Source organism: Pristiophorus japonicus, chromosome 8, assembly GCF_044704955.1.
Source record: "Pristiophorus japonicus isolate sPriJap1 chromosome 8, sPriJap1.hap1, whole genome shotgun sequence".
Taxonomy (NCBI): Eukaryota; Metazoa; Chordata; class Chondrichthyes; family Pristiophoridae; genus Pristiophorus; species Pristiophorus japonicus.
Window position 1 is genome coordinate 99914377 of NC_091984.1, and position 27155 is coordinate 99941531.

Genomic DNA, 27155 nt, shown 5'->3' on the forward strand with positions numbered 1-27155 from the left:
TAACCTACGCCTGATTTTCTAAAGTGTAGACAAGGTTTTTTTGAGCGTACAAAAATCTTCACTTACTCCATTCTAAGTTAGTTTGGAGTAAGTTTTCACTGCCAAAACTTTGAAAACAGGCGTAAGTGGCCGGACACGCCCCCTTTTGAAAAAAAGATTCTGTTCCAAAGTGAAACTGTTCTAACTGACTAGAACTGGAGCAAACTAAATACCGAGAATTAGAATTTCTAAGATACTCCGTTCTACACCAGTTGCTCCAAAAAATCAGGAGCAACTGAGGCCGAAACTTGGGCCCATGGAGTGGGCAGATACCTTTGAGCTTTTCAACTATATGTGAACAAGATTTGCATGTATTTTTTTTTTACTCTCATGCTAACACAGTAAGCAGCATAGCATTGAACAGCAGATTGGATGACTACTTTGTGCTTGTGTCCAGCATTCTCCATCCAAATCCATCCATCTGGGTCCAGCTCATAATAACTGCGCGATGGCTGTGTCATTTGAATCCAATAAAGGTGGTTATCTTTGGTAGGAAAAGAGCTCAGGACTGCCTTAATTACTTCAGGTTACTCCCTGGTTGGTTTTCCCACCGGCGCAGTTGTATTTGTCCCCGGTTCAAAACTTTAACCCATGGCGGGATGGAATTTAAAAAAAAATTCCAATATATTTTTTGCACAAAAATTAAACTGTTTGATTGCAAGGCACTTTGCCTTTGTAAAAATGTCACAGGGATCATTTAAACAATATAGTGTTGGCCTTGCTGTCAAATTAAATGAATAATGACCTCCCTCAGCAGGCCCGAGTGAGCAGTATTGGCCTCCAGGGAAGTGTGTACCAAAGCAGAAGGACCTGCATTCTGCAACTGTCATGTTTCCCCTCCTGGGTCATAACTGTACTTGCTGCAGCACTGCCACATTACCCGTTAGTGAGTGAATTAATGATCCATAATTAAGATCGAGGACTGAGCGAGAAGACTGGAACATGTAAGATAGAGAGGCCATTATAGAAAATTATTGATAATTGCGACTTGTAACCAAGGTCGGAAAACAAATCAAAACACTAATAACTACGCTTTGAATAAAAGTGATGCCAAAGAAGCACAAGATTCCCAGTGCAATCCCTCAAGAAAAATAATATATTTTTGAAGCTGCACATTAAGTGATTGGTGGCATTGTAAATCAGAGTTTAGAACATAAGAATATAAGAAATAGGAACTGGAGGAGGCCATTTGGCCCTTCAAGTCTGCTCCGCCATTCAACACGATCATGGCTGATCTTCGACCTCAACTCCACCTTCCCACACTATCCTCATATCCCTTGATTCCCTTAGTTCCCAAAACATTATCGACCTCTGTCTTGAATATACTCAACAACTGAGCTCTCTGGGGTAGAGAATTCCAACCCTTTAAAGAGCGGCGGGCAAAATCTGATGGTGAGAGTAATACACAATGCAAAACTTTCCAACCTTCGGCTGGGAAGAGGTGTCACCAGCTTCATTTACGGCATTTTTTTCCATTGCAAAAGGCAGCAACACCATATTTGTCACAATAACATTTTTGCAACATCGTGATATTTTCAACAAGATTTCAATCATTATGATGCATGTTTACAGAACAGTGGGGAGGAAAGCTTGCCTAAGAAACATTCAGGGTGACGATGCTCCAGTTTAAACAGATGGTTGGCTACTGTGCGAAATGTTGTTCTCCCCTTTTCCTGCTGGAACTGCATTTTAAGATGTAAATTCAACTTTACTGATAATTTTTAGTGTAGACAACCCGTGCTGCTTTAAGGCACAGGTGTTGTACTGTATAAACACTGAGATAGGTCTGATTCGGTTTACAGTGACCAATCCAAACTGACTTTAATATTTTGTATAAAAACGAAACATTGTCAAATGAAACAGCTTTAATTTACAATGATGAGCTACGGTATTTAGTAAACTGCTTAGTACAGCATGAATAGCATCTGCATAGTAAGCACAATCTCTGTTGTTTATTAAAAGCACTGCCAGTGAGGAAGGAGATGTCATTAAAACCCAACCATTTGTAGTTGAATCTGTTGGTTTCTCACTGGCTCATGGCACTGGCTTCTGCCCAAGCCAATTTCCTAAACTCACCAGGCGCGTAAATAACATTTCCGGCACTGTGCTCATGAATACAACTAAGTTCAGCAATGTTTCCACAGGAGACTTTTGCAGTAATGATCAAACCATCTGATCTCTGCTTCTCATATTTTATAAAGTGCTATCTCTTTTCAAGATGATCAGTAATAAGATATTCGCTGACAAAAACAAGCCAACAAGCATTATGAACATACCCTCCTGAAACTCTAGGTTTTAGGGCTAGACTTTCCCGAGAGCCCCTTAATGCCCGATTGCCCGCCCAGAAAAACTGCTAACGTTTGGTAAGTAACGCTGGCAAAAATTTCCACTTTTAAGTTAAAACTAATCCCCCAGCGAGAAAATGGGTCTTGCACCATTATTCTCAGCGGTTTTCTCGACGGTTAAGGAGAAACTAAGTAAAACGGGCGTTTAAAAAAAAATTTAGTCCAAGGCTGCGGTTGGGCCTCGGGACAGGGAAAAAATTTTTAAAAAATGTCACGAGAAAAAAGTTAAAAAACATTCCCAAGACACTTTTACACCTAAATCGCCATTGAAAATTTAAAATAAATAAATAAAGAACCGTTAACTTACCTTTCTTTGCAAAGTACTCACCTACCGCCCTGTTTCAGCAGCTTTTTCAGGGCAGTTCCCTCGGCGATATGGACGGGCTTCCGTTGAGACAAAACTTTCGCCCTGACGATTTTCTCAGCGGTGCACGTCGGCGGTTTGGTCCCGGTGGGCGTTTTCAGATTTGGGCGATAACATTGAAAAACAATAGGGGAAACTTTCGCTGTACTGCCGAGAAAATTGCCGAGAACCCGCCAAAAATGAAAGGAAAGTTTAGCCCATCGTCATTTCCATTTGGGTTCTCATCGTTCTCTGTAACTTCAGCGGAAGATTCGCAGAAATTCCGGAAAAGCAGTGTAAAACTATTCACACTGTTTCTGTAGGGTTTCCGCAAACCTTCTGCCAAAGTCACAGCAGATTGGAAGAACTCGGGTGAATATTCAACCCTGGTGCATGTTGGCTGCCAAATAGTCTTGATTTTAGCTTTTATAAATGATAATGTTGATAAATTCCTGAAGTGCTCCTTTTGAAAATCTTTGTTGAAAAGAATGATTCATTTTCATATGGATTTGCAACAGCATCGTTTGCTGCTGAAACAAATATCAACCCGGGCAGACATAGCTTCCCCTCCCCAGAGGATGACAAAAGAAATCTTAATTCTTTTTTACTTTAGAATTAATAAAGGAGTGAATGGGATGAGATTCCCTGTTACGCTGCACGTTGGGGACCCATGTTATGCTGCATTTTTTTTAATTCCGGCCCCAAGCATGCAGTAGGATGTTGGCTAGCATTAGCCCAGCGTCGATATTTACGATCGTAGAAATATGGGGAGTGAATATCCATGATCCAGCTCTGTGGCAAAGTGGGAATTGTACTCCGCAGATGAGCAGAAAGCCTGACTCCCCACCACCACCCCACCAGAGTGTCAGGGGTCGGCCAATTTGCCTAAAATAGACCAGCACCTGCAACAATACGGGTATATCTACAGCACCCATTTGGTAGCAGATCTCGAAAGAAGTATTTGGGCAAAACCAGGGGGACTAGCCTAATAATGCCATCAATTTTCAAATCGGCTCACTTGATAAGAAAGTGCCGGCCTTTTTATCTTTTGTTGCAATCCAGGCACATTGCCTCAATCTGGATCGCCGCAGGGGGCCCCAATTAACTCACTCCAGTGAGCTGAATGTCAGTATTTTTCCAGCACAGGGGGCAAGCGTGGTGACAAATCCGGCAGATGGCACCACACCTTTTTTAGGCTTTTGTCAGAACTTCTGTCCACCCCTTGCCGCACAGGAAACTCTTGCGGCCAGCTCTTCAGGCCAGGGACCCAGCGTTACCAATTCACAACCTATTTTCAAGCCTGACCTGGGAACATCACTGAGATATTGCCTGAGGAATGGCACTGGTTCCAAGGAAATCTGGGGCTATCACCTCTTCCAGTTGGTCTTACATCGTTTTCTTTTGGTATTAGCCGCAGCCAGCATAATGCCCTCCCTTTCGTTCCAGGACCTTCTATTATTTTCCAGTGACTGAATAGAGCTGATCGGTGTCTTCACTCAGTAAAACATATGTCAATAATACTGAACGGCATTGAGTCAGAGTCTGTGCTGGTGTTTAAACATACACATATTGAGGTCTATCACCACCTTCTATGGCCTCAATTTTGGCCCAGCCCATTTTTCGATGCACTTACCAGAGTTGCGCCACTTTTCTCCGTTCCGAGGTGCGGCGAAAAATTTTGTTGTCACTTTGGCCGCTGTCCGGCCTCTTCCCTGTAGTCGTGCAGCGTGGCCAGTCGAGTCGGGGATGGAGCCAGCGTTCTGCGCCGAAAACTGTGCTGGGACATCTGCACATGCGCAGTGGAGTCCGCTGGTGATGTCCGCGCATGCGCAGTAGCTCCTCGCCCCCAGCCTCTCCGTTTGCTTGCTGCAGCCTCTCCGTTAATTTGCTTGCTGCAGCCGTTCTGTGGGCCTCGATGCCGGCCAGTTGAATCGCTCCTGTCCCTAGCCCAGGCCGAGTGGCCTCCCGGTTTGATTTCTAAGAGATCGATTGCACCGGGAGGCCACTCGGCCTGGGCTAGGGGCGGGCCAGAGAACTGATGGTGCTCCTGCCGATGATTTCTATCAGTTCTCCTGCCCGCCCCTAGCCCTGGGCGAGTGGCCTCCCGGTACATTGTCCCGCCCCTAGCCCAGGCCGAATGGCCTCCCGCACTGGCTGGCCGGCTGCCTTCCCGGGCTGAGTTTGAAGATGAAGGTTGGACTTACTTCATTTTTTTATTTCTTATTGAATTCTTAGAAATTTTTGTTTGCAAGATTTGGTGATTTGTAAGGCTTGGTGGCTTAGGTGCAGGTCCTCTCCGCTTCCCTTCCCGCCCCTATCCTAGGTCGAATGGCCTCCGATGTACCTACCTGCACCGATTTCTTTATCTCTTCGCAAGGGTTTTCTGAAATGGCCACATACGCTGGCCTAAGTATAAATGGAGTAACTACTAACTGGCCAAAGTTGCCTAAATGGGCAGAACTGGTGTAGGTGGCTGGTAACGCCCCCTTTTGAGAAAAAAAAATGAACCTAAAATAATCGAACTCAGTTACACTGGTGCAAATTGATTGGGGAAAATGGGGATTTTTAAGTTACGCCAGAAAAACCAAGTTACTCCAAAAAAAAACAGAGCAACTCCTGGCCAAAATTGAGTCCTATAAGTGAGCAGTATTAATGGACACTGCCTGCTTGCACTGGAGCACAAATCGTGCAAGCAGTATACTGACCGGCATAAAAGAGGCAGTGTTTTTTAAACTTTTCTGTTGGGGCACCCTTTGCAAATATTATGCATTCCTGTGAACACCTGAAAGTATGGAGACTCTCCTGTGGACCTCACTGCAAACACAGGCATACTCTTGGGATTCCCTACAAATATTGATGCAGTTCTGGAGAATCCTCGACTTGGGGAGCACCTGTTCGAACTTCCAAAAGAAGGCGCCAGCTGGCCAAAGGACAACACTACTATCATTGCCTTAATTTTTTTTAAATATTAAACTATCATTGCCTTAATTTTTGTTAAATGTATATGGAAAATAACGTGCTAATAAATGAAGAAAGACAGAAATCACATGATAGATAGTCAGAAGTATGATGCTCTTGAGTGCCCTTTAAATCAATCCTCTTGGAGACACCCTAGGGTCCAGGGATCTACTTTGAAAACCTGTGGCATAAGGGAATTCAGAAGACGAAATTGGATCTGTGGAGGCAATGTAATGTGCCAGGTTGTGGCTTTGTGATCACAATTTCCTATACATCAAGTTTGGACTCTTTGGGGGCGAAATTGCCCATTTTTATAGCCCCATTAGCACCTCCGGGGGGCACTAATGGGGCGCAACGAGGTTATCGCCCGGGGAAAGAGGTCAGTAGCGCCTCTGGGGAAATTGCCCAGGAGGTTTGGGGGACGTGTGTCATTAGTGCTGCGCCTCGTGATTTGCACGCTGGGCTAATGCACGCACGCCGATGATGTAATTGCCATGCGCTCCGACCCCTCACCGCCCCACGCTGACCTCTTTGCGCCCCGCGGGGGAAATTAGCCGCGCGGGCGCCAAGATTGACACTGACCGATGTCACCACCAGCTTCGCGTCTCGTGAAACCGGCGGTCATCCGCCGCTGGGGCGCCCCTTAATTGGGAGACCGTTTGTGCCGCGGGCCGCCATATTGTTCTGTCGGCCTGACAATGGTGGCCCTCGCCTCGACCGGGCACTCTGCAGCCCAGCACTCTGTTATGGGTGCCAGGCTGTTGGCGCGGTCGAGGGCGTCCCTGGTGGACCCAGTGGCAGCCACCAAAGGGACTGCAGACCGCGCAGTGGCCCTCCCCTTTAATTGAAGGAGGGTGGCGTTCTTCAGCACTATGCGGAGCATCTCGGTAGCGCTGACGTTGCTGGTGGGGTGCTGGGCTCTGCAGCGTGGTGCTTGACTCAGCACCATCCCACCGCCCCAGGAGCGCCCCGCCACGGATGCAGAGCACCTCCGACCACGTCCCCCCTCCCTTGAGGGGCAGAAGGGTTGAATTCCACAACGGGGATGGAAGCTCCAGGCTAGGCGATAAATGTCCCGGCCCCAGAAGATTGGCGCCTTCAAACGGGGCGCGGGACAATTTCGCCCCCTTTGTCTATGCCATTATGTGGAGGTACTGAGTGGAGGTTAGGCACTCAACCATAGAAAGGGAAGGGAGGGGAAGTCTGAGGGAGGGTCATCCCAGGTTATCCACCTGCTTCCAGTGCCCTACCGACAATGCCAGTGCTACCCGGATGCTCCGTGTAGCGCTGACGGAGAGTTGATTTAAGACAGGAGGGCTAGGAGACGTTCACTTCAGGCTCAGGTCACCTCCTGGCTGGGACATGATATGTGGTGTTGGAGAAGTTTGAAAGGAACCCTGTGGTGGGGGAGGGAAGGGGAATAGGAAAAGGAACTTACTTGGTATATGCTGCTGATGAAATTAAGTTCTCAAACAGCAAAACACGAGGAAGAAAAAGCATTGAACAGCTTTTGTGTGAGATATTAAATAAGTCACATGTTGTTAGGCAAAATGAGACTTACTTAAGCTGCTATTTATAATCTATTACTCATGCTTAACACACACCAGTTTGACAGACTGAGCATGCATCCTGTCTGACATCATTTCCTCGCAGAATGTCAGTTCGTGGTAAACAGCTTTACAATGCAAACCAAAGAAAGATGCAGCAAGAGATGTATTTCATGCAAATCAACATCACTAAAACAGATTATCTGGCCATTATCACATTGCTGTTTGTGGGAGCTTGCTGTGCACAAATTGGCAGCTGTGTCTCCGACATTACAATGTCTGGTGGTCGTGAAATGCGCTATATAAATGCCAGTCTTTCTTTCAAATCTAATCTTGAAAAATGACATTTAAAACCATTTTCTTTTCAATTTCTCTGCTGTGTTCCTTGGTCTTGCACACGCCCACTGGCTGAGAGGGTGAACCTAATATCAAGTCTGTTGTTGCTGGTCTTCGACTGGCCATGAGAAAGAGCTCGTAGGTGAGGAAAGTCCAAGAAAATAACTTTTTGTTCAAAAGTACTTCCTCAATGTATATGTGAATGAAACCTATTGAAGAAGATTTACACTGCTGTTCAGATGTTATCAAATTTCCTACCCCACTGAAAACCTGCTGTTTCCGCTCCCCTCCCCTACAAACTGCTCAGGTGACATTACCAAGGGGGAGGGGGCTACCCATGTACCCGCCCTCCTGTATGGCTCAGAGATGTGGACCATATACAGTAGACATCTCAAATCGCTGGAGAAATACCACCAACGATGTCTCCGCAAGATCCTGAAAATCCCCTGGGAGGTTAGACGCACCAACGTTAGTGTTCTTGATCATGCCAACATCCCCAGCATCGAAGCACTGACCACACTCGACCAGCTCCGTTGGGCGGGTCACATTGTTCGCATGCCTGACACAAGACTCCCAAAGCAAGCGCTCTACTCGGAACTCCTATATGGCAAGTGAGCCCCAGGTGGGCAGAGGAAACGTTTCAAGGACACCCTCAAAGCTTCCTTGATAAAGTGCAACATTCCCACTGACACCTGGAAGTCCCTGGCCAAAGCCCGCCCTAAGTGGAGAAAGAGCATCCGAGAGGGCACTGAGCATCTCGAGTCTCATCGCCGAGAGCATGCAGAAACCAGGCGCAGGCAGCGGAAGAAGCGTTCAGCAAACCAAACTTCCCACCCACCCTTTCCTTCAACCTGTGACAGAGACTGTAATTCCCGTATTGGACTGTTCAGTCACCTGAGGACTCACTTTTGAAGTGGAAGCATGTCTTCCTCGATTTTGAGGGACTGCCTATGATGATTGTGCCTCTATTCATCTTGATGGAGTGCATAGCTTTGGACTAGACCTTTGGAGCCAATCTGAAGCTGCTCAAACCTAAGAAAGCATGGTACTGGCAAACTGTGCGGCAGCAAAAAATAGAAGGGATAAACTATGCAAGCGGGACGTGTTTAATGTGCCTAATGGTCTTATCCATTCCGAAAAAGTGCTTTTATGTAATTTCTCATTTCTTTTATGTCTCTTTCTGTTATGTATGAATAAAGAGTCTGACCAGATACTAGGAGCTCAAAGTAAAGTGTGACCTTAGTCTTTTATTACAGATCTCCAGAGTGCCTCTCCAGCCTGTGAGGCCTTCTTAAGTACAGGTGCCCCCAAGGGATTGTGGGATCCATTGCGACTCCAGGGGATGAGCCCTCTGGTGGTTACACAAGGTATTTACAGGTTTACATATATAACAACACTCGCCACCCCCCGCACGCCCCCCCCTCCCAAAGTCAATAGTGTAACTATTTACAAGGTGAAGTCGATCTGGGGCCTTTCTTTCCCTGGTTGATCGTCTCGGTGCAAATGCTGGTTTTGGAGAGTCATTTGTTGAATCCTCGCTAGGCTGCTGTGCAGCTGGCCTTGCTGGGCCACCTGGTGTGGTGAGTCCTGCTAGGCTGCTGCAGGTGATGGGTTCTGCTTCGTGGTCAACCGCTGTGTCGGTTGCCACTGATGTGTGTGTTGGAGGGTCAAAAAAGGTAGGGTCTAATGTGGGTTGCTCTGGATAGTCCGTGAATCTGAGTTTGGTTTGGTCCAAGTGTTTCCTGTAGATGAGTCCATTTGAAAGTTTGACCCGAAACACCCTGCTCCCCTCTTTGACCACAACAGTGCCGGGAAGCCACTTGGGACCTTGTCGATAGTTCAACACAAATACAGGGTCATTAATTTCAATTTCGCGTGACACATTTGCACTATCATGATATGTACTTTGTTGAAGCCGCCTGCTATCTACCTGTTCGTGTAGATCAGGGTGGACTAACGAGAGCCTTGTCATTAGTGCCCTTTTCATGAGCAGTTCAGCGGGTGGAATCCCAGTGAGCGAGTGGGGTCTCGTGCGGTAACTAAGCAGGACAAGGGATAGGTGAGTCTGCAGTGAGCCTTCAGTTACCCTCTTCAAGCTCTGCTTGATTGTTTGAACTGCTCTCTCTGCCTGACCATTGGATGCTGGTTTGAACAGGGCAGATGTGAAATGTTTGATCCCATTGCGGGTCATGAACTCTTTGAACTCGGCACTGGTGAAACACGGTCCGTTGTCACTCACAAGGACATCAGACAGGCCGTCCGTAGCAAACATGGCCCACAGGCTTTCTTCAGTGGTGGCAGCGGACGTGCTTGCCAACATTATCTCACATTCAATCCATTTGGAGTATGCATCTACAACCATAAGGAACATTTTACCCAAGAACGGGCCTGCATAGTCGACACGGATCCTAGACCATAGTTTGGAGGGCCAAGACGATAAACTTAGTGGCGCCTCCCTGGGTGCATTGCTTAACTGTGAGCATGTTTTACATTTGTGGACACAGGACTCTAAGTCCGCATCGATTCCGGACCATCACACGTGGGATCTGGTTATCGCTTTCATCATTACAATGCCTGGGTGAGTACTGTGGAGATCACTAATGAAAGTGTCCCTGCCCTTTTTGGCACCACTACCCGATTACCCAACAGAAGGCAGTCTGCCTGTATAGACATTTCATCTTTGTGCCGCTGGTATGGCTTTATCTCTTCCTGCATTTCTCATGGGACACTGGACCAGCTCCCGTGAAGCACACAGTTTTTTTACTAAGGACAGTAATGGGTCCTGGCTTGTCCAGGTTCTAATCTGTTGTGCGGTAACGAGTGATTGCTCACTCTCGAATGCTTCCATTACCATGACTAAATCTGTGGGCTGCACCATTTCCACCCCCATGGTGGGCAATGGCAGCCTACTGAAAGCATCGGCACAGTTTTCTGTGCCTGGCCTGTGGCAGATGGCATAATTGTATGCGGACAACGTGAGCGGCCATCTCTGGATGCGGACCGATGCATTCGTATTTATCCCCTTACTTTCAGAAAAGAGGAATATCAGTGGCTTATGGTCAGTTTCCAATTCAAATTTGAGCCCAAACAGATATTGATGCATTTTCTTTACACCATCAACACACGCTAACGCTTCTTTTTCAATCATCCTGTAGGCCCTCTCAGCCTTAGACAGACTTCTGGATGCATAAGCAATTGGTTGCAATTTCCCAGATTCATTAGCTTGTTGCAATACAAACCCGACACTGTATGACGACGCATCGCATGCTAATACCAAACGCTTACATGGATCATCCAACACAAGCAATTTGTTTGAGCATAACAGTTTTCTTGCTTTTACAAAGGCATTTTCTTGGCTTTTGCCCCATACCCATTTGTCTCCTTTATGCAGTAAGGCGTGCAGTGGTTCTAACAGTGTGCTGAGACCCGGTAAGAAGTTATCAAAGTAGTTCAGGAGTCCTAGAAACGACCGCAGCTCCGTCACGTTCTGTGGCCTCGGTGCGTTCTCGATTGCCTCCGTCTTCGAATCGATGGGCCTGATGCCGTCCGCCACGATTCTTCTCCTCAGGAACTCCACTTCAGGCGCCAGGAAAATGCACTTCGAGTGTTTTAACCTGAGCCCCACGCGGTTGAGCCGACTAAGAACCTCCTCCAGGTTCTGCAAATGCTCGATTTGTGTCCCGACCTGTAACCAAGATGTCATCCTGGAATACCACGGTGCGCGGGACCGACTTCAGTAAGCTTTCCATGTTTCTCTGGAATATCGCCGCGGCTGATCGAATCCCAAATGGGCATCTGTTATAAATGAAGAGACCTTTGTGTGTGTTGATGCAGGTGAGGCCCTTCGATGATTCCTCCAGCTCCTGCGTCATGTTAAGCCGAGGTCAAGTCCAGCTTCGTGAACGTCTTTCCTCCCGCCAGCGTCGCATAGAGGCCGTCTGCCTTTGGTAGTGGGTATTGATCCTGCAGGGAGAAATGATTGATAGTTACTTTGTAATCACCACAGATTCTGACGGTGCCGCCTCCCTTGAGGACTGGAACAATCGGACTGGCCCACTCGTTGAATTCGATCGGTGAAATGATGCCCTCTCGTTGCAGCTGGTCCAGCTCGATCTCCACACTCTCATCATATACGGTACTGCTCTCGCCTTGTGATGGATGGTTCATGCCCCCAGAATTAGGTGGATCTGCACTTTTGTTCCTTGGAACTTCCCGATGCCTGGTTCGAACAGCGAGGGGAACTTGTTTAAGACCTGGGCACACAAAGTGTCGTCGACGGACAAGAGCACTCGGATGTCGTCCCAGTTCCAGCGTATCTTCCTCAGCCAGCTCCTGCCAAGCAGCGTGGGACCATCGCCCGGTACCATTTAGAGTGGTAGCTTGTGCACCGCTCCATCGTAGGAGACCTTTATGGTAGCACTGCCGATTACGGGAATCAGTTCCTTTGTGTAAGTTCTCAATTTAGTGCAAATGGGAGTCAGGACTGGCCTTGAGGCCTTGCTGCACCACAATTTATCAAAGTCTTTTTGCTCATAATGGACTGGCTCGCACCCGTGTCCAGCTCCATTGACACTGGGAGTCCATTTAATTCAACATTCAGCATTATCGGGGAACACTTTGTGGTAAATGTGTGCACCCCATATACCTCTGCCTCCTCGGTCTGAGGCTCTGGTTCGTCGTGATCCGCCGTGGATCTGTCCTCCTCTGCAACATGGTGGTTTGCAGGATTAGCAGGGTTTGCAGCTCACCTGCACATACATTGGAGATGTCCCATTGTTCCACAGCCCTTGCAAACGTATCCTTTGAAACGGCATGAATGGAAACGATGATCACCCCGCAGCGCCAACAAGGTGTTAGTGGCCCAGCATTCATCATCCTTGATGGTGGACTCAGACATCTGCGGATGTGCAACTGCAGGCATGTAAGGCCTGTCCTATATGTTGCGATTCGAAAACAACATTACTTTGTTCACAGTACTAGTAGCAGCACTCGTGTGCTGAGAGATTTGCTTGGTATTGTCACTGGTGGCAATGAGCGCCTGGGCTATCACTATGGCTTAACTCAAAGTTGGAGTCTCTACAGTCAAAAGTTTGCAAAGTATCACTTCATGGCCAATGTCAAGTACAAAGAAGTCCCTGAGCATGTGCTCCAAATGTCCTTCAAATTTGCAATGTCCTGCTTGGCGACATAGCTCACCACTTCCTGGCCTTCAGACCTATTGTGGTTATAAAACCGGTACCTCGCCATCAGAATGCTTTCTTTCGGGTTCAGATGCTCCCGAACCAGTGTGTACAAATCATCGTACAATTTCTCTGTGGGTTTCGCTGGAGCGAGCAGATTTTTCACGAGGGCATACGTTGGTGCCCCGCAAACGGTGAGGAGAATCGCTCATCGTTTGGCAGCGTTCGCTTCTCCTTCCAGCTCATTGGCCTCGAAGTATTGGTCGAGTCGCTCCACGAAGGTTTCCCAATCATCACCCTCCGAAAATTTCTCCAGAATGCCCAGTGTTCTCTGCATCGTTGGGTTCGTCATCTGTATCTCGTCGCCAGTTGTTATGTATGAATAAAGAGTCTGACCGGATACTGTGAGCTCAAAGTAAAGTGTGACCTTGGTCTTTTATTACAGGTCTCCAGAGTGCCTCTCCAGCCTGTGAGGCCTCCTTAAGTACAGGTGCTCCCAAGGGATTGTGGGATCCATTGGGACTCCAGGGGATCAGCCCTCTGGTGATTACACAAGGTATTTACAGGTTTACATATAGAAACATAGAATATAGGTGCAGGAGTAGGCCATTCGGCCCTTCGAGCCTGCACCACCATTCAATGAGATCATGGCTGATGATTCCCTCAGTACCCCATAGAAACATAGAAAATATAACACTTTCCCTCTTCCAGTTTCCTTCCTTTTACAGTGCAGTACTAAGGGAGTGCTGAACCTTCAGAGGTGCCGCCTTTTAGCCGAGTTGTTAAACTGAAGGCCCATCTGCTCTCTCTGATGGATGTAAAAGATCCCATGGCACTATTTAAAAGGCAACAGAGAAGTTCTCCCCGGTGTCTTGGCAAGCATTTATCACTCAACCAACATTACTAAAACAGATTATCTGGCCATTTATCTCATTGATGCTTGTGGAAGCTTGCTGTGCACAAATTGACTGCTGCGTTTCCTACAATACAACAGTGATTAGACTTCAAAAGTACTTAATTGACGGTGAAGTACTCTGAGACATCCTGAGGTTGTGAAAGGAGCTATATAAATTCATGTGCTTCTGCTATACCCTGGCATTGTTGGCCTGCTGCCCAGCTCAAGTTGAGATCTTGCTGAATGTAATTCAAAACTGTGTTACAGTTCAGACTTCCTCCCAACACTTTTAACTTCACTGAAGAGGCAGTTCCCTCAGAGAGACGTAGGGCTCAATTTTCCCCAGTGATTTGTGTGTTTTTGGAGCAGGCTGCTTTTTTTAGGCCTGTTTAAAAAAAACACATTTCCCCCAATCAATTTGCACCAGTGTAACTCAGTTATGATTTTTTTAGTTACGTTTTTTTTTCAGCCAACGGGGGCATAACCTTCCACCTGCGCCAATTCTGGCCATTTAGGCAAGTTTGGCCAGCTGAGAGTTACTCCAGTTCTTCTTAGGCCAGCGGATGTGGCCTCTGCAGAAAAACCTTTTGGTGAGTTAAATAAATCGGTGCGGGTAAGGGAATCGGCGCAGGTAAGTGCAGCAGATGACCAGATAGCAGCAGCAGGAAAGGTAAGAGAGAGGCGGTGGCAGGTGGGGGCGAGAAGTGGAGGGTGGGGGTGGGGAGGGGAAGAAATCCAACGGGGAAACTTAAAACATCTTTTTTTGCCATACTTGGGCCCCCAAAAAACGGGTGTAACTCTTCAAGTACGCCAAAAAAAAGCTTTGTGGAAAATTGAGCCCCTAGTCTCCTGTGAACTGAAACCTGCACACTTATGTATGCTATGAGTACAACATCAGCCACGAGACTAATAATTACTCCTTAACGACACTATATTAGATATGAGACCATAAGGAAGACCTGCCATAATCTCATGTCTATTCTGAAAGGTGGTAAATACCACATTGTCGACCTAATGTATGAGGCTAAAAATAGTCACATTTATTTGCATTAAGATTATACACAGAAGCAGAAACTAATAACGTGATATATGACTTACACAATACACAAACTGCTTTTGATGCAATGTTATTTGGGAGCCTTGTAATCCTCCAAGGATCTATCCTTGCCCCCTTCCCCCCCACTCCTCTTTCTCATCTTCATGCTGCCCCTTGGCGACATCATCCAAAGACATGGGGGACACTTTCCCCACATGTACACCCAGCTCTACGTCTCCACACCCTCTCTCGACACCTTCACTGTTGCTGTATTGTTCGACTGCTTCTCCGACATTCAGTCTTGGATGAGCCACAATTTCCTCCAGTTAAACGTTGGGAAGACTGAAGCTATCGTCTTTGGCTCCCACCACAAGATCTCTTGCCTTGTCAGCAATTCCATCCCCCTCCACAGCCTCTGTCTCAGGCTGAACTGAACGGGTCGCAACCTCAGCATCCCATTCAACCCTGAACTGATCTTCTGACCCCCATATCCTTTGAATCACAAAGACTTACTATCACTGCCCTAACATTGGTTGATGTCCTACAATTAGTCACAGCAACACTGCCAGCAATTTAACACTGGCAGTCAGAGAATTGGTTTGGGCAGACACAGGAAGAAGGTTTTCTCTGTTTTCCATTTAAAAAAAATCATAAATACCTTCTTTATAGTCACAAGTTACTATTTTGTTCCATGTAATGATCAGAGGAGTTCTTGTCACTTAGCATCTTCTGTGACTTCCAAAGTACCAGTGTAAGCAATGCATGGGGAATGACCTCAGAAGCAATTTCTAAATCTAAATTGAGTTTGTTCATGTCTAATTAGATATTCCTGAATTTGACATAGTTAATTTATTTAAATTTAGTCGACACTTGTGTGTAATTGAGTTAAACTCCGTTCTACAGGCATGTTGCAAAACTCTAGTCCCAGTTCCCTTTTTGTTTCCTTCCCTTAGATTCTCTTCTGATTCTTCTGGCTGCAATTTTAGTCTCATTGACTTCTGTTTGCTGGAGTTTCATTGGCCGGGGTGCTTGCTCATGATCTATAGCATAATCAAAATCGCTCTATCAAGTTAAAGCAAAAAATGTCACCATTTTGAAATCCTATGTGTTGGAGACTAAACAATACCCCACTACCACAAGCCTTGTTACCTTGATTCCCATTTGACCAACAGCTGTATCATTATTACAAAACACTTACTAACTTCTGACATGAATCTCTGGCTTTCGACCGGAGAGTAAAGGTAGAGTGTACTGCAAATGGGCAGTGAAAAACTCTGAATCCGAAATCCGATTTCATAAACACAAGAAAATTGATTTAATTCAAAGCCGTATTGTTTAACCTAACTCTAATTGGTAGTCAGTGTATTCCTTTAAAATCCAGAAGAGCTCCAGACTAGTTGCACTTAGACACATTTTGTTGCTCTGCTTTTGGTCTGACAGTCTGTTACTTTACTGTGAACGTGGATGATTGTGCCACATTAGCTTGCTTTGAAGTAAAACCACAGGTTTACCTTATCTTAGCCTGCACACAAATCCTGGAACCACCACAAACAGGCCTGCATTCAACCGATTGCATCATTCAGTTTTTCAGTCTGTCGGTTTCTACCAAGAACATTACGTTTTAAAGGGACACTGTCTTCATGAAAAGAAAAACAATTTTTACTTTGTTTGGAAACACTGATGTAGATTTTAATGTTTGCATCACTTTCATGTGATGTTGAAAAGGAAGATGCATGGCTGTTCCATTCCAAACAAAAAGAAAATTTGACATATTTTTCAGGGAGAGTCACCTCCAAATTAGATACAATGCATCTTACCCTTGTTGAAAAAAACAGTGGCCTAGAAATTAGTTCATGCCAGCAGGCCGGCACAAACTGGGCGCAAGAAACAATCCTGCACTGGAATGGGTAGGCCCAAGGCACACCCGATATTGGGCCTTGGACCTCATTTAGATGAGACCGGCGAGGTGTAGATGCCTGCTAGGCATCCTCAGGTGGCTTGCCAGCACAGAAGATTTCAATTATTGGCTGCTGGTTTGCCGGCAGCAGCCCTTAGGTAGGTCTTGGGAAGGGGGTTTGGGGGGCGGGGGGGATCGATGGGGGCCATAAGGAAATAGGGGGGACATCAGGAGCCAGAGGGTTAAGCAATCAGAAGGGGGCTGAGTGGGGGCTGACAGCAATCTTCTGCACTGCAGTGGACCCAGAAGAAGAACTCCTGCTCCTCCTGGATCCATATTCAGGTGTATTTATTTTTAAAACTTACCTTTTTGCTGGTAGCCTCCTGTAGTTCATTTAAGGTCCCTATAATGAATGCTGGTTAGGCCGCATGTAGACTGCATTTTCTTGGGCAGCCCAATTTTGTAAAGGGATCCTCAACAGGTGTTTGGCCCCCTCTCTACACATGTAAAGAACCTAATGCCAGTTTCAGGCGCAGGCACTGGGCAGCTCTTTTTCTGCCTTTACCAATATGGCGGGTTGTACATCTCTGGTACATAATGTCAACATATGACCCGCACGCCATATTGGATGCTTAGGCACCTGGATTCTTCATTTTTGTTGTGTATTCTAATAGAGCTAATAGATTCTATAGGGCAATGATGAAATTCTGTAGAAAAACTAGCAGTGGTACAAATTTGAGTTTGTTCACATTATGCGTTTGATTTCAGCTTTGAGAACGTAAGATTTGGGCAGAAGCAAAATTGCATAGAATAGCCGAACTTATCACCATTGTGACAATTTTGGGACCACATTAATTAAGATAGCAGCCGAATCAAGTCCACTGCAATCTTCACAAATACACTGTTTTTGAGCTGTCTCACAGGTAATGCCTCTTATTGAATCTGCCATGGGAAGAAAATATTATTGAAATGATGTTATCGTAACGACTGAAGAGTACTTTGGTTTGGCCACCATGTTGAACATGCCAACAAACTAGGTGGCATGATGGCAGACTGTGACTGTGGTTGGTAAGGAAGCATTGCTTCCTTACTGTGTGTGGGGGTGGGGGGTGAGAGGAAGGAGGACGGCCAGAGAATCTGAGGGAGCGTCATCCTGGGCATCTCTTGCCATCTCCCAGTGGACAAGTCAGAGTGTCATTAGTGAATGGAGAGGAGAGCAGAACATTCTTCCACCCTCCCCATTGCAATAAATTCTTCATGGCCTCAGGAGACCATGGAAAACGGGAGGGGAAATAACTTAAAAATGAATTCATACTCTCAGAACAAAATAAAATGAGAAATTCTTTTTACGTGGGAAGTTTCAGCTTGCAAGTCAGAAATTGCAGATGCTAACTCTACTTTTAACACAGCTCCAAGGTGTTTAAAAACTGCCTATTAGAGAACATCTTATTTACATTTCTGGTTAACTGAACACGGATGTTATGGCTGTAATTTGATGTTGTTTAATGCATGAATTGTTTCTGAAAAAAGATGCACTGAAATGATGTTATGCAGTTATGCTGATATGGTTAGATGAAGAGTAGAGGGAGGCAGTTCGTCTGGAGCATATGCACCAGTTGGGTCGATGGCCTGTAACAATCTATGTAATTCTAATTCAATTGCACCATTTGTAGATGTACTGCCATTTTGCACTTGCTGTGAATCTACAACAGAATAGCACGAGCAAGGAGTTACTAATTCTAATTGGGAAACAAATCACTGCCTTTTCTATGCGGAACCGTCTGAATGTTAAAAACTGGAAGCTCATAATGTGTGTCAGCCAAGGCTCAGTGGGTAGCACTCTCGCCTCTGTCAGAAGGTTGTAGGTTCATAGTCCTACTCCAGAGACCTGAGCACAAAAATCTAGGCTGACACTCCAGTGCAGTACTGAGGGAGTGTTGCACTGTCGGAGTTACCGTCTTTCAGATGAGACGTTAAACCGAGGCCTCGTCTGCTCTCTCGGGTGGAAGTAAAAGATCCCATGGCACTATTTCAAAGAAGAGCAGGGGAGTTATCGCCGGTGTGCTAGCCAATATTTATCCCTCAATCAACATCACTAAAACAGATTATCTGGTCATTATCACATTGCTGTTTGCAGGACATTGCTGTGCACAAATTGTCTGCCGCGTTTCCTACATTGCAACAGTGACTACACTTCAAAAAGTACTTAATTGGCTGTAAAGCGCTTTGGGACGTGTGGTCATGGGTCTTGCCTTCTGCCAGCTAAACAAATGGTCCCACTGGCTGTACTGAGTTGGCTCAACCGTTTGCATTGTGAGATAACATTTTGTTGTGACGCAAACAGGCACAGAGATGGTTAGTGTCTGTTCCTCGGCCTGTGGCTAAGAATTGTCTTTATGCTTTGCTTACAATCTCCTACGGCCCATTGGAGACCTATTCTGAAAGTGGAGAGTAGGTTTTCTGTGCATTTCTCCATTTTCTGAATCAGCCTCCAGAGGAACAGAGGCAAAGGACCATTATAACCGTGGGAAAGTGGTGCCACAGGAGTCATTTTGGCGTCTCCGGATATAGAATAGTAAAAATGCCTACTGAGTAACAGAAACAACTGAAAATGTAATCATGACATAACTTGCTTCTGTTTATGAACCTAGTAAAATAGCTAGCAGTCTGCGGAGAGCAATTTACCTTGGATCCATGTTAACCTCATAAAATGTCCTGGAATTGAATAACAGATGTGGTCTCTAGTATTATTCAGAGTGGTTGTATTTTTTAAATTACTTTCAGCATGCTCAGAGCCTGCATGTTTTCAGCAGAGCATTTCATTCAACATCTCCTACTACTTTTTTAACTGGGAAATGTAGTCATGCTGACCTGTCATTTAGAGAAGGCATGATAACAAACTGAAATGAGGTAAATGTGCATCAGCTATCTTATCTATAATTTAAAACTATATTTTAATCTATGTATATTATTCATTCCCAGTGTTGCTCAGTGGATACATGCAATGTATTGTATTGACCATCCAGAACATTTTGGCCTCATTTTAATTTCTTCAACTATTTTTGGGATTGTTTAAAAAAAATGTACATTTCTCCCTCATTTTTTTTGTAGCCTCTCTTTGCTGTACATCTGTCCCAGAATATGTCATGCCCACTGCTGAATGGCTGGACAGTTAAATGATCTCATGCCGCTCCCAATACCACTCTGCAACCAGAAGCTATAATTGAGCCATTGGGGTGAGTTGCCTGGCAATTCCATCTCCCCGCTCTCCCCTTCCTCCATATGGAGAAGCATTTAGTCTCTTCTTGCCTTCTGTCCCGAATGTTCCCCACTTCCCTTAGACTAGACTCTTGCCACAAATCAAGGGGAGAGCCTATTGGTAAGCACTCCAACCACACTCAAGAAGCTCAACACTATCCAGGCCAAACCAGCCCTCTTGATTGGCACCCCATCCACTGCCTTCAACATTCACTCCCTCCACCATCATGGTTGCAGTGTGTACCATCTATAAGATGCGCTTCAGCAACTCGCCAAGGCTTCTTTGGCAGCACCTCCCAAATCCGCAACTTCTACCACCTAGAGGACAAGGGCAGCAGGCACATGGGAACACCATCACCTGCACGTTCCCCTCCAAGCTACACACCATCCTGACTTGGAAATATATTGCCATTCCTTCATCGTCGCTGGGTCAAAATCCTGGAACTAGTTCCTTAACAGCAATGTGGGAGTACCTTCACTACAAGGACTGCCGCGGTGCAAGAAGGCAGCTCACCACCACCTTCTCAAGGGCAATTAGGAATGAGCAATAAATGCTGCCCTTGCCAGTGACGCCTACATCCTGTGAATGAACAAAAACCTCCTCTTCTTAGCTTGTCAAGTACACTGACCCACTGCCAACGGAGCTTTCTCTAAAAATTGAATTATTTATGAAATGCTGTTGATAATGCAGTTTGCATAACATGCCTTTATTTTTATTCAGAATTTGCAAAGCAGAGTTCGTTTGAAGTCCAAGCATTCTCAGAAGCCATTCAATTCTTCAGGCAGGAAAAAGGCCACTACGGATCCTGGGAAATGAATCATGGCAATGAAGCACTGGTAAGATTGTAATGAATAATTATCACTTCAGTCAGATCTCATTACCACCATGCCTTGCAACTTCTCTGCTTCCGCCCATGTTCCCAGATCATGTTCAGCCTTTCTCCCCCTGGACTAATCATTTTTTTTGTCTAGACTATATATTTTTCTGATACTTCCTGGATTGTTTCCTGCTAAGTTTGTATGCCTGCAAGAATGAAAACACACCAGGAAAAGTTCTGAAAGGAAGAAATGATTAGAATGCTTTGCGAAATGGTAAAGAGATACAAAGTACAAATAGCTCCACCTGGTTGAGACTGGTAGACCTAATTAATCCACAAGTATTACTTCTGCAATGAACTCCCATGTAAAAAAAATGGCAAGTATTCTGCAGCTGTCTAATTACAATTAATTAAGGATGTATATACTCTGCCTGTTCAGTTACATGAACCTGCAATGTCCCAGTTTTAAAACCACTACAACTTATCAATTGACTTTTAGCGGGAACAACAACAATTTGTATTTCTATGGCGCCTGAAATATAGTAAAACATCCCGGGAGCATAATCAGACAAAAAAATTGACACCGAGCCAAAGAAGGAGCTATTAAGACAGGTGACCAAAGGCTTGGTCAAAGAGGTAGGTTTTAAGGAGCATCTTAAAGGAGGAGAGAGAGCTAGAGAGTTGGTTTAGGGAGGGAATTCCTGAGCTTAGGGCTTCACCTTATCTGTCTCTCTGCCATTCTCTCTGTCTCTATCCTTCCATTACTGTTGGTCTTCAAAACATAGAACCATAGAAAGTAGGTGCAGGAGTAGGCCATTCAGCCCTTCGAGCCTGTACCACCTATTGTGTTTCGAACACAGATGAGACTGCACACAGGGAGGTTAAAGTAACAGTGACCTCAGCCTTTAATAAGACACTCCAGAGTGAGGAACAGGCCCAAGGGGCAGGCTTATATACAGTGCTCCCAAGGGATGCTGGGATCTCTTGGGACTTCAGGGGATGAGTTCTCTGGTGGCGGAACATGGGAGTGCATGCTTTACAGATATACAACACCACCATTCAATAAGATCATGGCTGATCATGCAACTTCAATACCCCATTCCTGTTTTCTCTCCATACCCCTTGATCCCTTTAGCTGGAAGGGCCACAGCTAACTCCCTTTTGAATATACCTAATGAACTGGCCTCAACAACTTTCTGTGGTAGCGAATTCCACAGGTTCACAATTCTCTGAGTGAAGAAGTTTCTCCTCATCTCAGTCCTAAATGGCGAACCCCTTATCCTTAGACTGTGACCCCTGCTTCTGGACTTCCCCAACATCGGGAACATTCTTCCTGAATCTAACCTGTCCAATCCCGTCAGAATTTTATATGTTTCTATGAGATCCCCTCTCATTCTTCTAAATTCCGGTGACTATAAGTTTAGACGATCCAGTCTTTCTTCATAGGTCAGTCCTGCCATCCCAGGAATCAGTCTGGGATGGCAGGACTGGAACCGATGTCCTAGATTCAGAGACATTACTCCTGCTAGATGGTCACAAAATGAGATTGGATGGAGCCTTGAGAGGTAGTCTGCAACACAGGCTGTCCTAGGCGGAGTGTTTGTGAGTGCTGTTGGGGAGGGTTTAAACTAAAAAGGCAGGGGGATGGGAATCTATGCAGGGAGGCAGAGGGAAATAAAAAGGGGGCAGAAGCAAACAGATCATAGAAACATATAAAATTCTGACAGGACTGGACAGGTTAGATGCGGGAAGAATGTTCCCGATGTTGGGTAAGTCCAGAACCAGGGGACATAGTCTTAGGATAAGGGGTAGGCCATTTAGGAGTGAGATGAGGAGAAACTTCTTCACTCAGAGAGTTGTTAACCTGTGGAATTCCCTGCCACAGAGAGTTGTTGATGACAGTTCACTGGATATATTCAAGAGGAAGTTAGATATGGCTCTTATGGTTAAGGGGATCAAGGGGTATGGAGAGAAAGCAGGAAAGGAGTACTGAAGGAATGATCAGCCATGATCTTATTGAATGGCGGTGCAGGCTCGAGGGCCGAATGGCCTACTCCTGCACCTATTTTTCTATGTTTCTATGTTTCTATGTTTTTACCTATATTTTTGGTACCTATATGTACCACGACAGCTGGCTGTTCACCCTCCCCCTCCAGAATGCGCTGCAGCCGCTCCGAGACATCCTTGACCCTTGCACCAAGGAGGCAACATACCACCCTGAAGTCTCGTTTGCGGTCTCAGAAATGCCCATCTATTCGCCTTACAATAGAATCCCCTATCACTATAGCTCTCCCACTCTTTTTCCTGCCCTCCTGTGCAGCAGAGCCACCCCTGGTGCCATGGACCTGGCTGCTGCTGCCTTCCCCTGATGAGTCATCTCCCCCAACAGTACCCAAGGTGGTGAATCTGTTTTAGAGGGAGATGACCACAGAGGATCCCAACACTTCCTTCCACTGCTCTGCCTGATGGTCAACCATTCCCCATCTGGCTGTGTAACCTTTTCCTGCGATGTGACCAACTGACTAAACATGCTATTCACGACATCCTCAGCATCGCGGATGCTCCAGAATGGAATCCATGCCCAGCTCCAGTGCCGCAATGCGGTCTGTCAGGATCTGCAGCTGGATACACTTCCTGCACATGTTGTTGTCAGGAACACTGGAAGCTTCCCTGATTTCTCACATAGCACAGGAGCAGTATGACACGGGTTTGGGCTCTCCTGCCACAGCTTAACCCTTAAATTAACCTAATTGATAACAATGCCAAAGGTTTCTTACTGATCAGAAAAGTACTTGTTCAATTAGTCTGCCATTTTTTTGTTCCCAGTTATGACTTCCCCTGATTCTGACTGCAGGGGACCTACGTTTGTCTTTACTAACCTTTTTCGCTTTACATATCTATAGAAGCTTTTGCAGTCCATTTTAATGTTCCCTGCAAGCTTCCTCTCGTACTCTATTTTCCCTGCCCTAATCAAACCCTTTGTCCTCCTCTGCTGAGTTCTAAATTTCTCCCAGTCCCCGGGTTTGCTGCTATTTCTGGCCAATTTGTATGCCACTTTCTTGGCTTTAATACTATCCCTGATTTCCTTTAATAGCCATGGTTGAGCCACTTTCCCTTTTTATATTTTTATGCCAGACAGGGATGTACAATTGTTATAGTTCATCCATGCGGTCTCTAAATGTCGACCATTATTCATCCACTGTCAACCCCTTAAGTATCATTTACCAATCTATCCTAGCCAATTCACGCCTCATACCCTCAAAGTTACCCTTCTTTAAGTTCTGGACCATGGTCTCTGAATTAACTGTTTCATTCTCCATCCTAATGCAGAATTCCACCATATTATGGTCACTCTTCCCCAAGGGGCCTCGCACAACGAGATTGCTAATTAATCCTCTCTCATTACACAACACCCAGTCTAAGATGGCCTCCCCCCTAGTTGGTTCCTCGACATATTGGTCGAGAAAACCATCCCTTATGCACTCCAGGAAATCCTCCTCCACCATATTGTTTCCAGTTTGGTTAGCCCAATCTATATGCATATCAAAGTCACCCATGATAACTGCTGCACCTTTATTGCATGCATCCCTAATTTCCTGTTTGATGCCCTCCCCAACATCACTACTACTGATTGGAGGTCTGTACACAACTCCCACTAGCGTTTTCTGCCCCTTGGTATTCCGTAGCTCCACCCATACCGATTCCACATCATCCAAGCTAATGTCTTTCCTTACAATTGCATTAATTTCCTCTTTAACCAGCAACACCACCCCGCCTCCTTTTCCTTTCTGTCTATCCTTCCTAAATGTTGAATACCCTTGGATGTTGAGTTCCCAGCCTTGGCCACCCTGGAGCCATGTCTCCGTGATGCCTTCCGGATATAAAAGGGGTCAGAGGGTTTAGCAAGAAGGAGGAACTGAGGGAAATCCTTATTAGTCGGGAAATTGTGTTGGGGAAATTGATGGGATTAAAGGCCGATAAATCCCCAGGGCCTGATGGTCTGCATCCCAGAGTACTTAAGGAGGTGGCCTTGGAAATAGCGGATGCATTGACAGTCATTTTCCCACATTCCATAGAATCTGGATCAGTTCCTATGGAGTGGAAGGTAGCCAATGTAATCCCACTTTTTAAAAAAGGAGGGAGAGAGAAAACAGGGAATTATAGACCGGTCAGCCTGACATCGGTAGTGGGTAACATGATGGAATCAATTATTAAGGATGTCATGGCAGCGCATTTAGAAAGAGGTGACATGATTGGTCCAAGTCAGCATGGATTTGTGAAAGGGAAATCATGCTTGACAAATCTTCTGGAATTTTTTGAGGATGTTTCCAGTAGAATGGACAAGGGAGAACCAGTTGATGTGGTGTATTTGGACTTTCAGAAGGCTTTCGACAAGGTTCCACACAAGAGATTAATGTGCAAAGTTAAAGCACATGTGATTGGGGGTAGTGTGCTGACGTGGATTGAGAACTAGTTGTCAGACAGGAAGCAAAGAGTAGGAGTAAATGGGTACTTTTCAGAATGGCAGGCAGTGACTAGTGGGGTACCGCAAGGTTCTGTGCTGGGGCCCCAGCTGTTTACATTGTACATTAATGATTTAGACGAGGGGATTAAATGTAGTATCTCCAAATTTGCGGATGACACTAAGTTGGGTGGCAGTGTGAGCTGCGAGGAGGATGCTATGAGGCTGCAGAGTGACTTGGATAGGTTAGGTGAGTGGGCAAATGCAGATGAAGTATAATGTGGATAAATGTGAGGTTATCCACTTTGGTGGTAAAAAGAGACAGACTATTATCTGAATGGTGACAGACTAGGAAAAGGGGAGGTGCAACGGGACCTAGGTGTCATGGTACATCAGTCATTGAAGTTTGGCATGCAGGTACAGCAGGCGGTTAAGAAAGCAAATGGCATGTTGGCCTTCATAGCGAGGGGATTTGAGTACCGGGGCAGGGAGGTGTTACTACAGTTGTACAGGGCCTTGGTGAGGCCACACCTGGAGTATTGTGTACAGTTTTGGTCTCCAAACTTGAGGAAGGACGTTCTTGCTATTGAGGGGAGTGCAGCGAAGGTTCACCAGACTGATTCCCGGGATGGCGAGACTGACATATCAAGAAAGACTGGATCAACTGGGCTTGTTGTCATGTATCTTACATTATTATATATAACTATATCCCAACATGCTATACATGACTGTAATAAGATATGACCTGTAACCACCAGCATACCTTACCACCGGGTGTGCACTTGCAAGAGACAGGTACATAAGCACAGGTCTCAGGCAAGTGCAGCATTCCAGAGCTGTGAAATAAAGGTGCAGGTCCAGAGTGACCTTGACTTCACTACATGCCTCGTGTGAATCTGTACTGAGGGCTTTACACTTGTATTCACTGGAGTTCAGAAGAATGAGAGGAGATCTCATAGAAACGTTTAAAATTCTGACGGGTTTAGACAGGGTAGATGCAGGAAGAATGTTCCCAATGTTGGGGAAGTCCAGAACCAGGGGTCACAGTCTGAGGATAAGGGGTAAGCCTTTTAGGACCTAGATGAGGAGAAACTTCTTCACCCAGAGAGTGGTGAACCTGTGGAATTCTCTACCACAGAAAGTTGTTGAGGCCAATTCACTAAATATATTCAAAAAGGAGTTAGATGTAGTCCTTACTACTAGGGGGATCAAGGGGTATGGCAAGAAAGCAGGAATGGGGTACTGAGGTTGCATGTTCAGCCATGAACTCATCGAATGGCGGTGCAGGCTCGAAGGGACGAATGGCCTACTCCTGCACCTATTTTCTATGTTTCTATGTTTCTAAAAAGAAAAAGAAAATAATTAAATACTCACCAATCCACCAGCCAATCACTTACCCTCTTGGCTGTGACGTCACACTTTGATTTCTTTTTACCTTCTGCCCCTGCAACTACCTCCGACTGCTGGGCCCCCTTTTATGGGCCTTGCTGCTCCCGACCTCCTCCGCTCCTCCGACTCCCGCTCTTTTTAAACTGCCCGCTTCTCCGACTCTTTGATTCTTGTCAGAAGTGAATTCCTTGCCTACCTCCGGCCCTCCTGCTCCTCGTCTCCTGGCCTTCCGAACTTACCGACTTCCGCTCTCAGACTCTCCCGAACTTGGACTCTCCCGAACTCTCGGTGCCTCCCGAACTCTCTGGCCTCCCGAACTCTCTGGCCTCCCGAACTCTCTGTCTTCTGTCTCTAGCATCCTTCCTGGATTACTCATACATATTGACAGCATTTTTGGGGTCCAGTCAGCGTGTTTGGGGGTCTGGTAGGCTCGTTGGCATTTGTTGGCAAAATCACCAGACTGGGCCTCTCTTCTCCAGTCCTTTCCCTACCCAGACCTGTTTGCTGTTGCACTGGACTCAGTCTTTCTCTGCTGTCAGTGTTGTTCCCAGCACTAATGCCAGGGAATGTGACCTTTGTGTACTGTAGGTGGAAACTCTTGCAAGAACTGAACTTCTCACCTACAGAGGCTTAATATCTTTCATTATTACTA

General features: G+C 45.9%; 1 protein-coding gene across 1 annotated transcript in view; it reads left to right on the plus strand.

Moving 5' to 3' along the window:
• Positions 1–27155, plus strand: part of LOC139268658 (protein Niban 1-like) — a 196451-nt gene that overhangs the window by 109013 nt on the left and 60283 nt on the right. Inside the window, exon 6 of the mRNA XM_070887176.1 lies at positions 20556–20671. Coding sequence (XP_070743277.1) covers positions 20556–20671 — 116 coding nt within the window. The remainder of the gene's footprint in view (positions 1–20555; positions 20672–27155) is intronic.